The 11,435-nt window shown below is 49.7% G+C and overlaps 1 protein-coding gene across 1 annotated transcript in view; it reads right to left on the reverse strand.

Annotated features, from left to right (window-relative positions):
* Nucleotides 1-11,204, reverse strand: part of PODXL (podocalyxin like) — a 76,870-nt gene extending 65,666 nt beyond the window's left edge. The window contains exon 1 of the mRNA XM_035127355.2: nucleotides 10,367-11,204. Coding sequence (XP_034983246.2) covers nucleotides 10,367-11,204 — 838 coding nt within the window. The remainder of the gene's footprint in view (nucleotides 1-10,366) is intronic.
* Nucleotides 11,205-11,435: the final 231 nt, after the last annotated feature.

Below are 11,435 nucleotides of genomic sequence, written 5' to 3' on the forward strand. Positions count from 1 at the left end.
AAGAGACCATGGAGTGTGTCTCTGGGGGTGAAGTCAAACTGCTGTGTTAGCAGCACTGAAGTGACCTCCCTGGGGCAAAAGCCTGGGCAGTGTGTCTGGAGGTCCTGGGCTGCCCAAACGACAAGATCCTCATCACAGCCTCGCTGGTGTGGTCCAAAGGAAAGCAGAACCAGATGGTTGGCAGTGGCTTGGCCGTAAGACTTGCTGGAAGGAGGCACCATCCAAACATCTTAGGGCCTCCACTGCGGATTTTTGTAGGGGCTTACTCCTGAGCCTTTTCTTCTTCAGAAGATATCCAACAAGGCAGTGATGGTTTAGGATCAGAGTTTTCCCTTTCTTAGTTGGACTCCCAGGTTGACGAGCCCCATCTGCCCCCATAAACTTAATGCTTAGCTCCCCACCCCCAGTTGCTATTCTGTTAATGTTGTTTTATAGATTACCAATGCCGTTTTGATTTGTTAATGATACAATATGACTTTGGCTGGAGATTTAGCTTATTATTTACTTCCTGCTTTGTCAATACTGTTTTATAGATCACAATTTTTTAAATTGATGATTTGCAATTGCTTTATTGATAATTTGTTAATTATTTTATATGATTTGTGCTGTATCTATGTGATGTTCTGTTATGTCCTATTGTTCTGTATTGCTTGCAAGCCGCAAAGAGATTCACTTGAATGAAAAGTGGCACAGAAATACTTTTAATCTTTGCATGTTGAATCTGGGTGGGCTGAAGGGAGATTTGCCCGTGAACAGGGGCAGAAGAAAGGAATCCCACTGGTGATTTGAAGGCTAGGGAAAGATCCTGGGAGGTGCAAGCCTCACTTTCTCTAGGGCAAAAGGGCTGTGGGCTCCTTTGAGGCTCCAGCCGTTACTACACACAAAGCAATCTGGATTAATCTTGCTGTCTGGCGGGATCACTTCCACGACAGAGCATTCAGCACGCGTCAACAGATGGCCCGAGCTTTGTGAAAACAAGCAAGCGACAGAGAAGGAGAAAGGGTGGAGATTTCCTTTTGCGCTGCCCCTCCAGCGGAAAAATAATAATAAAAAAAATTGTTTAAACAACAACAATTTGTGAAAGATAACATACGAAAAAGCATTACATTAGGGGAAACCCAGGTGGCGCTGTGGGTTAAACCACAGAGTCTAGGGCTTGCTGATCAGAAGGTCGGCGGTTCGAATCCCTGCAACGGGGTGAGCTCCCGTTGCTCAGTCCCAGCTCCTGCCCACCTAGAAGTTCAAAAGCACATCAAAGTGCAAGTAGATAAATAGGGACCACTCCGGCAGGAAGGTAAACAGCGTTTCCGTGCGCTGCTCTGGTTCGCCAGAAGCAGCTTTGTCATGCTGGCCACATGACCCGGAAGCTGTCTGCGGACAAACGCCGGCTCCCTCGGCCTATAGAGCGAAATGAGCGCCGCAACCCCAGAGTCGGACACGACTGGACCTGATGGTCAGGGGCCCCTTTGCCTTTACCTAGGGGAAACTGCTTGGGGGAAATCTGCATATGTACACTAAGACGCTGATGAATTTTCATGAGGGGCTTAAAAATGAAAAATCAAATCAGCTTTCAAACCTACCTCACAGGGCTGTTGTAGGGATTAACTAAGGAGGGGAGTTGTCAGGGGGACTCCTTACAGGGAGCCTCCCCCAGACATCCTGACCAGCACTTCGCCCAGCCATAGATAGCGTCAGCAGCGGGTCAGGAGGGAGCGGTATGGAGGGAGCGCTCCGAGATGCTGCTGAGCCCTTGCACTGACTCAGACGGCCAGCAGAGAAAGGTAGGCTCTGCGACCCAGTGGAGTCCCAGCCACGTCCCAGCCAACAAAGAGGAGATGGGACGCAGCCCCTTCCGGCGCCTGATTTGAGGTGCGTGCCCAGGCGTAGGGTGAAGTGGAGGCGTTTTGGGGTCCCCAAGCTCTTATGTTGGACCAGAAACCGGAAGGTGGTATTGCCGGATTCTGGGAGCGACTAGGCGGTCATGTTTTCTGATGTCTCTGCACTGTAAATAGTATGCACAATAAAACTCTTAAAGACAGAGCGGACTGGAGCGTCTTTACTCGGGAGTAGCCGCAACAATCCCCTGACAGGAATGAACAATGGACGCTTTGGAAAATAATGTGGAATATAAAAAAGGTAAAGGGGAGGGTCTTCTTGTGCTTGGGTCCTGCTTGCTGGTTTCCCCATGGCAACAGCTTGGTCGGTGTGAGAACAGGATGCCTGGATTAGATGGGCCATTGCCTGATCCAGTAGGCTCTTATATTCTTAAAGAGTTTCTCTGTGCGTTGAAATGGGTGTGTATAGACTCTGTTAAGCACCACCATGCAATGTTTTTTTTGGGGGGGAACCCCAGGCACCAGGTGCATTTTGCAACTAGTGCAGGTCCAGTTGTGACCATGTGGAGATCTCTGGGTGCCAGGTGGGCAACTGACCTCTCCATCTGGCTGGTCCTTCCCACTTTCTTAAGCAGGTAGGCAGAAGAGCTTATATTCCTAAAAGGTAAAGGGGCCCCTTTACCTTTTAGGGACCCAGGTGGCACTGCGGGTTAAACCACAGAGTCTAGGGCTTGCTGATCAGAAGGTCGGCGGTTCGAATCCCTGCAACGGGGTGAGCTCCCGTTGCTCGGTCCCAGCTCCTGCCCACCTAGCAGTTCGAAAGCACCTCAAAGTGCAAGTAGATAAATAGGGACCGCTCCGGCCGGAAGGTAAACGGCGTTTCCGTGTGCTGCTCTGGTTTGCCAGAAGCAGCTTTGTCATGCTGGCCACATGACCCGGAAGCTGTCTGCGGACAAACGCCAGCTCCCTCGGCCTATAGAGCGAGATGAGCGCCGCAACCCCAGAGTCGGACACGATTGGACCTGGACCTGATGGTCAGGGGGCCCTTTACCTTTTACCTTTAAGTTGGTGGCCATCACTGCCTCCCGCGGGAGCGAGTTCCACAGTTCAGCCATGCACTGCGTAAAGAAGTAGTTTTGCCAAATGCATGCAGGCACTGGGAACAGCAGTCACAAAGCAACTCCTTATCTATGCAAGTCCACAATTGGACCGTGTGAAATTGTTCTGCCTTTAAAATTAGTCTGCAGGACAGGTTCCAGGCAAAGGCTGGGGGGAAATGAGAAGTTGTAGCAGAATCAAAACGACTCCTCCAAGGTCACAAAGGTTCAAGGAGGAAAAACAACCAAAAACTCCTGCCTGCCGCAGGCCACTAGGCGATCCTTCCTCACATTTTCATAGGGGGTGGGAGCCAAGCTTGTTAAAAAGGGATGAAAAGGCCCTTTGTTGTGGTTCAGTTCCCAGGCATTGCCTTCAGGTATTCAGGAGTGACTGTACAACATTGTACATTCATGATGTACAATAAGGGCCGTAGCTCAGCGGTAGAGCATCTGCTTGGCATGCACGAGCTCCCAGGTTCAATCCTCGGCATCTCCAGCTAGGCTGGGAAAGATGCCCCACGTGAAATCCCAGGCAGCCACTCCCATTGAGCAATAATAATACTGAGCCCGATGGACCATTTGTCTGGCTTGGTATAAAGTCCCTATCTTCCTATATACATAAAAATGTAAGGCTGTCGTCACGTTGTAGTTCACTGGCTGCACAAACTCCAGTGTGATGACAAAATGGTAGGCAGACGAGCAAGCAAGTAGTGTGAGGGGCAGATGTCCCAGGAGAGCTATTTAATAGAGGGGGGCAGATGCTCCTTTAAAGGGGGCAAGCTGGGAGGAAGGAGTGGGTGAAGTGCAAAGGGAGGAGGGGTTGGCCAGGTGGGGGGGGAACGGGGATAGGCGAGTGGAGCAGCAAGGGCAGCAGACCCTAATATTCCTATAGAAGGTTTTTTTTAAACACGCCTGCAGGTTGATTTTTTAAAAAACAAACAAACAAACAAACAAACGGTGAGCCAGATTCAAAACGGGCAGTTCAATAGCATTTGGGCAGTGGGAAGAATTCAAATTGTGGGAAGGTTGTATTATGTTTGGTTAGGTACATATTAGAAATCATGTTTCTAATATATTTGATATGATAGCCATGTTCAAATATATAAAAGGATGTCATATAGAGGAGGGAGAAAGGTTGTTTTCTGCTGCTCCAGAGAAGCGGACACGGAGCAATGGATTCAAACTACAAGAAAGAAGATTCCACCTCAACATTAGGAAGAACTTCCTGACAGTAAGAGCTGTTCGGCAGTGGAATTTGCTACCAAGGAGTGTGGTGGAGTCTCCTTCTTTGGAGGTCTTTAAGCAGAGGCTTGACAGCCATCTGTCAGGAATGCTTTGATGGTGTTTCCTGCTCGGCAGGGGTTGGACTGGATGGCCCTTGTGGTCTCTTCCAACTCTATGATTCTATGATGGAAATAATTCTAGAATACAGTATGGAGTCTCCTTTCCTGAGGTGGTCTCAGTGTTACGATAGAGGTAGCGATTTCAAAAGCTTCCAATTTGACATGCTAACATGAATATTGTTGTAGTAAAAGTACATGCAACAGTTGCGCCTAAAAATACCACCACCTGTTTTGATAGATGGTTAGGAAGACCCGGAACATGGAACAAGGATTGTCCTAACTGGAAACAGCAAATGCCTGGCAGGCAAACAATCCAGGGTTCAAACCCTGGCATCTCCAGGTTGAGGAATCTTAGATGGAAGGGCTGAGGAGGGCTTCTCTGCCAGAGAGGGTGAAGATCTGGCGCAATGTTGCAGGCATTGTGGGGGGAAGCAGAGTTGTTCAAGTGGGCACGAGAGCATTGGACACCAGAAAGTAGGGAATTGAGAGACACAAGCAAAAATATAATCAGGATGTTATAGAGACACTTTTTGCTGCTCGAGTCAGGAAGAAAGCAGAGAGAATTGATGTAGACCCTTTGCATCCTGGTCATTACCTGTTTGATTTACTCCCATCCGGACGTCGGTACAGGACTCTATATACAAAAACGTCTAAGCACAGGAGTAGCTTTTTTCCTTGTGCCATCAAATTGTTGAATCTGTAGCTGTGGGTGGAAGGGAGGCCAGTTGGTGGTATGGGGCAGGCACCCCCAAACTGCAGCCCTCCAGCTGTTTTGGCCTACAACTCCCATGATCCTTAGCTAACAGGACCAATGGTCAGGGAAGATGGGAATTGTAGTCCAAAACATCTGGAGGGCCAAAGTTTGGGGATGCCTGGTATGGGGTTTTTTTTCGCTGTGCTGTTGTATTGTGAGGGGAATAGTGTTTGTATGAGGTATGATGATATGATATGATATGATTTTATTTACGGTCGAGGACCAGCTCTTAAAAATAACATTAAAAAAAAGAAAGAAAGTAAAATGAATCCCTTTGAAAGAACAATTTCAGGGAGCGTAACATATATATGACGCTTTGAACAACATTTAAAATAAATTGTTAATTATATATACAATGCGAAAAAATTTAACCCTTAAAATAGAAACTGCAGAAAACTGAGCCTAGCTCGCTCGGGGTACCATATTTTGGGAAATTCAGACGGACTCGGGAGAAAGTCTGTGTCTGCATATTTGGGCACAGAATCTGGCGACTGCCCTGGTTATCTTCTGGTCTTTGCCTGTATGAGGTATGTTTCTTTACATTGCAATGTAGCTGAAGGAAAATTCCAAGTATGGTTGATACTTGGCCAATAAATTATTCTATTCTATTCTATTCTATTCTATTCTAGTCTCCAACTCCTCTCAGCATCGGCCAGCATGGGCAACAATCAGGGATGATGGGAGTGGCAACCCCTAAGTTCTGGAGGGCACCACTTTGCCTAACCTAGGCAGAGAGATGGGGCAGGAAACTGGCCCATCTGCCTCAGCACTGGTGCAGTTCATCTGTGGCCCTCCAGACGTGGTTAAACTGCAGCTCCCGTCATCCCAGCCCATTGATTGGGGCTGATTATGGAGTCCTAACAACATCTGGAAGCCACAGGCTCCCCACCCAGGGCCTTTGGATGGTCTCTGCAGCTGTAGGATTCTTGCTCCGACATTGCTTTGATCACACCTGGGTTTTAAAGAGCTTATGTAAAAAACAACAACAACAAGGTAAGGTTGGCCCGAATTATTTCGCTGCCGTGAACAAGGTGTCGCCTCCACCAAAGGGCATTTACAAAACCCAACCAGAAGCAGAGTTTTATTTCAGTGCTAGTGGCAGGACAGGATGTGCTACCACGGCACACTAGCTTAAGGGGCATCGGTCATGTTGTGTAGTACACACCCCGCCTGCCACCTGAAGCATCTACTTCTCGGTGCTGAATGCTGTGGCCGGCCCTGAAAGGAGAGGAAGTACACCTTTGACCCTCCAGATGGTACTAGACTACAATTCCCATGATCTTCAACCCTTAACCAAGTTTAACTGGCACTAATGGGACCTGGACCATAAAGAGCTGGACCATAAAGAAGGCTGATCGCCAAAGAATTGATGCTTTTGAATTATGGTGCTGGAGGAGACTCCTGAGAGTCCCATGGACTGCAAGAAGATCAAACCTATCCATTCTGAAGGAAATCAGCCCTGAGTGCTCACTGGAAGGACAGATCCTGAAGCTGAGGCTCCAATACTTTGGCCACCTCATGAGAAGAGAAGAGTCCCTGGAAAAGGCCCTGATGTTGGGAAAGATTGAGGGCACAAGGAGAAGGGGACAACAGAGGACAAGATGGTTGGACAGTGTTCTCGAAGCTACCAACATGAGTTTGAACAAACTGTGGGAGGCAGTGGAAGACAGGAGTGCCTGGCATGCTCTGATCCATGGGGTCACAAAGAGTCAGACATGACTAAAAGACTAAACAACAACAAATGGGACCTGGAGTCCTGCAGTGTCTGGCTGGGGGCACCAAATTGAGAAAGGACACTGTTTTCTAGCACCAACATCTGGAAGAGGTAAATATGCCAGAAGAATGACAGGAGTTCCTCCTAGGCAGGGAGGTCGGGTGGAAATGGGAGTCTAGTTTGCTGTCCTGGGCAAAGAATTTCCAACCAAAAGCACCACCTCATCACCCTCCAATCAATAACAATGGAACTAGCAATGAAGCAGCCTCTCCTTCACACCGTGCTCAGCAACAGGATTTCCTCCAAAAACAACAAGGGCTCAAGTCGGCTCCTAATTCAGGGGGGTGCACAGGTGCAAAAGGGGAATCAGTCACCTGTGCCACCAACAGCTCTGGAGAAGGGGGAGGGGGGATTTCAGTAGGAGCAGATGACCACGTTGCCCTGGGCTCCTTCGGCAAGAAGACGGGATATACACTGAACAGACAAGCAAAGTCTCAACACTGCAGAGCTGAGAATAGCTGCATCAGCCAAAATTCCATCTATGCAACATTAGTATCCTGCCATCTATTGCATCTGTTCATCTTATTATTATTTTTGTAGATGTGAGAGGAGGGGAGAAAGGGCCATTCTGCACACCCTCCACCCGCACCCTATTATTCGTTATCAGCAAAATGCCCTTTGTTATATTGGGTGCTGTGCTTGTGCGTGCAAATGAACCGGGGTTTTGTAATTCAACAGATCTGGGGTGTATGGGGTGGTGGGAGGGCGAACCATATTTCTGTGGGTTTTTGGTGCAGAGGACTTCCCTACAGAATCCCGAGCAAGAATGATGGCTGCTGGTGGGTAAACTTTGACCCCCCCCCGGTGCTTCTATGTTCTCCTCCATAGGGGTGAACAGCAATTTCCCCCTTATATGGGATGTAACTTAGGGTCATACACTTCAGGGAGGGACCCCGGGGATGCAATGGGCTCTTTGCGGACAGAGATCCGCTGGGTTCCTTATCCCACGGTATTCCTGTTTGTGGAAGGCAGGGGGCAACCCCATACAGAAATGAATTTGAAGGCAGGTGACCCAGCTACTCAACTACTACCCAACCCAAGAGCTGAAATCAACAGTGCATACAAAGTTGCAGAATCAGACCACTGGGTCCACCTACTATTGTCCACACCGACAGACAAGGGCTCTCCAGAGTTTCAGAAGGTGCCAGGATTTGACCCAGGGACCTTCGGCATGCAAAACAGATGCTCTGCCACTGAGCTATGGCCCTTCTTCCCCAGTATAAACTATTTGTCTTGGGTTGAGGAGCTGTTAACATGCTCCTGGGTAGTCAGGGTTGCATTAACTTCTTACAAAAATGGAAAAATAAAAATAAAAATTACCAGGAGATTTACAATAGCAATGGGCATTCAGGCCAGCAAATTGTGAGCAACGGTGACCAGAGCCAGCCGTACAAACACCTCGTCTTATACGACAGGGATAAATCACGCGTGCAAAACGGTGCGTCAAGAAAATGGGCTACGGGTGGAAGCAAAAGAAAACAAGGTTTTCAAAAGCTGAACAAACATAGCCGGGAGTGTGGTTTGGTGTGAATAAAGAGGCTGTTTTGGCCACTACTGAAGTGAGAGTGTAGCTAGTGACCACAGTGTCTGGGGTGGACTCTGCACCAGGCCTGGGGAACCTGTGGCACTAAAGATTGCTGTTTGTCTCCAATGTCCCTCAACCCTAGTCAGCGTGGCCAACAGTCAGGGACCGTGGGGGAACCAGATGTCCCTGATTCCTGCTCTGAGCTTGCAGGCTGTCCCAAATCACAGCACGCTTTGCAGTCTAGCCAGCGAGTGCGTTGCCCCAGGATGAGCACGCTAGCCTCTGCATGTTGGAAAGTGGCTTTTAGAACTAGAGATAGATGAAGAGTCGTGTGTAGCAGCAAGATGGTCAAGCTTCATCACAAAAGACAGGTTCTAGAGAGAGCAATAGAGCTCTATAAGCCACAAAACCTGTGCATGCGGGGGGCAGACAAACTGACATATCAATAAACCCAAGCAGATATAATTTCGTCCGGCGTAACTAGCAGGTGTTTTGCCCAGCAACACTGGGGCCCTCTTTATCCCAGATACCTATTATTATTTACTGATTTCTACCACGTTTCCAATGCACAAAGCCTGAAGACTTTAGGGCAGGGCAGGGGATTTTTTTGGCCTTCGGATGTTGGTGGGCTACAACTCGCAACATCCCTGACCATTGGACATGCTGATGGGAGCTGCAGCAACACCTGCCGCACCTGTCCAGGTGAACACAATCACATCCCTATTGGAAAGACGCAGTTAACCAAGTTATATGCACATTGTGGAAAAAGGAGGGGGTGAAAGAATCTGGAGGCATCTACCAGCCAAAGCGATATCACTGCTGCAGAGTGCCAAATGTAAGACAGCAACACCAGCACCATGTGCCTGCAGAGCAATAACAACAGACGGCGAGAGCATATAGCTGTGGTACCCGTATCCACATAGCTCAGACCAGTTCCTTAGCCAGAGGATGCTGTGCTGTAACGCCAAGGGAGGCTGCTGCAAAGCAGGAGGCCAGCCAGAGGCAGGATGCAACCTCGCACTTGGATTTGGCAAAATATCTCTCTATAAAATTAATTCTCCAAAACATAATTGTCTAAAAACCCGGCTGAGGAATTGTAAAGCGAATATTATTGATATGCCTTTAAAGCAAAACAAACATGACCCTTTCCTCCAACTTGGAATCCCGGTCTCTACGGCGTCAGCTGTGGTTACTCAAGGAGGAAACTCACTGCACGTGCTCAGAAACACCCTTCTCAAGAAACACTTTTGATATTCTGAAGCTGAACAGTGGCAGCAGCTAGCTCCTACGAGGCCCATTGACTTCAACCACCAGAATTTTGTGCTGGGTGGGTAAGAGTGTTGCTGTGGGTTCCAGAACTGGTTTGAATGCATTGAGTACACCAGGTCCACAAGTGTTTCCAGATCTATCTCTGTATTGGGGGGGGGGAGTTCCTCACAAATACAGCTCTAAGGACAGATTACCCCATCCTTGCCTTCCCAGCCCTTTGACACCTGCCTGTCAAGTCACTGGGGAAAAGGCTGCGACTCAGCGGTGCAGCTCGCACTTGGTGTGAAAAAGGTCCCAAGTTTCAATCCTGGCGTCTCCAAGTTGGGGTGGGCAAAATCCTGGAGAGCAGCTGCCAGTCAGTGTAGACAATACTGAGCTAAAGGGACCAACTCTCTGACTGATGAGAAAACAGCTTCCTATGCTACTATCACAGCCTGGGTGGGTGGGTGTTTACACAGGATCGACCTCAGTGCTGCCTTCACTGACTGGCAGCAGCTCTCCAGGGTTTCAGGCAGAAATCTCTCCCAGCCTTACTGGGGGACGCCGGGAACTGTACCTGGGACCTTCTGCACGCCAAGCAAGTGTTCCACGCCCCATCCTCTCCTCTTCCAGAACTGCACCCATTTGGAGGCGATGCGATGCCAACGTGCTCCCCCCCCCTCCCTGGAAAACAACAACCCTGCATGCTCGCCGGCCAGGAGCCTCGAGATCCCCTGCCCCGCCGCCCCGCTCCCCCTTGGATCCCAGCTGGCAATGTGTCTTTCCTTACCCCTGCAGGAGGAGATTACGCCGAGCAGCAGCAGCAGCGCCGAGCGCATGGCGAGCGCTGCTCCGGGTTCCCCTCTGCGCATGGGAAGAGCGCGGACCCGCTGGCCGGGATGCCTCGTCAGGCGAACTTTGCCGGAGATCCGACCCCCGGTAGGATGATCAGCCTTTTCCTGGGGGCGGTGGAGGCAAGCAGAAAGCGGCGAGCTGGTGGGGCGACGCCAAGCCCACGTTGCCTCCTCCTTTCCCTCCTTTGTTGTCCCCTCGGGGCCGTTTGCTCGGGACCCCCCTCGCCTCTTCTCGTGGAGATCTGGCTTATGGTGTTTGGCGGTGGGGGGGGGCAAGATCCGGGACCCCCAAGCCAGCAGATTCTGCGCTTCCAGCAGCAGAGCGAGCCCGGCGTTGCACCACCAATTACTGCAGAGCGCCCTGCCTCTTTTCCTCCTCGTCCGCTTTTGGGTGCCTGCGCACGCCGCTAGTCCCGATTGCGCACAGCTGCCTTTGTTCGCGCGGACGCAACAGACACCTTGGCTGCTGTGCTGCTGCTGCTGCCCGGACTGCGATCCCGCAAGCTGGGACCCGGCTACTACGATCGAACGCCGAGGAAGGAGGCGGCGCTCTGATTGGTCCGTAGCTCTCCAAGCGGGCTCCCTGAATGGCTGAAGGTTTTCCCGAGCGGCGATTGGCCAGAACGTCTGTCTGTCTGTTGGATCCCTCCCACTCTCTTTTTTTCTCTGCGAGGGAGTGGGTTTCTCTTGGCCAAGCTTGAGGGTCAAGCGGCGGATTCCCCACCCCTTTTCAATTACTGTATTATGTCGGTGAGCTGAATCATAGAATCGCATGCCCTCCAACATTTCTCCAATTAAAATAGTAACGTCCTATTCTATTTATTATTTTTATTACTCTATCCTGCCCCTCTGATTGGGTTGCCCCAGTTACTCTGGGCAGCTTACAACATATATAAAAAATAGAATCAGACATTAGACATTAAAAAACTTCCCTATTCAAGGCTGCCTTCAGATGTCTTCTAAAGGCTGTATAGTTACTTATCTCCTTGGCTCAGGGCTTGCATA

Source organism: Zootoca vivipara, chromosome 10 (assembly GCF_963506605.1).
Source record: "Zootoca vivipara chromosome 10, rZooViv1.1, whole genome shotgun sequence".
NCBI lineage: Eukaryota > Metazoa > Chordata > Lepidosauria > Squamata > Lacertidae > Zootoca > Zootoca vivipara.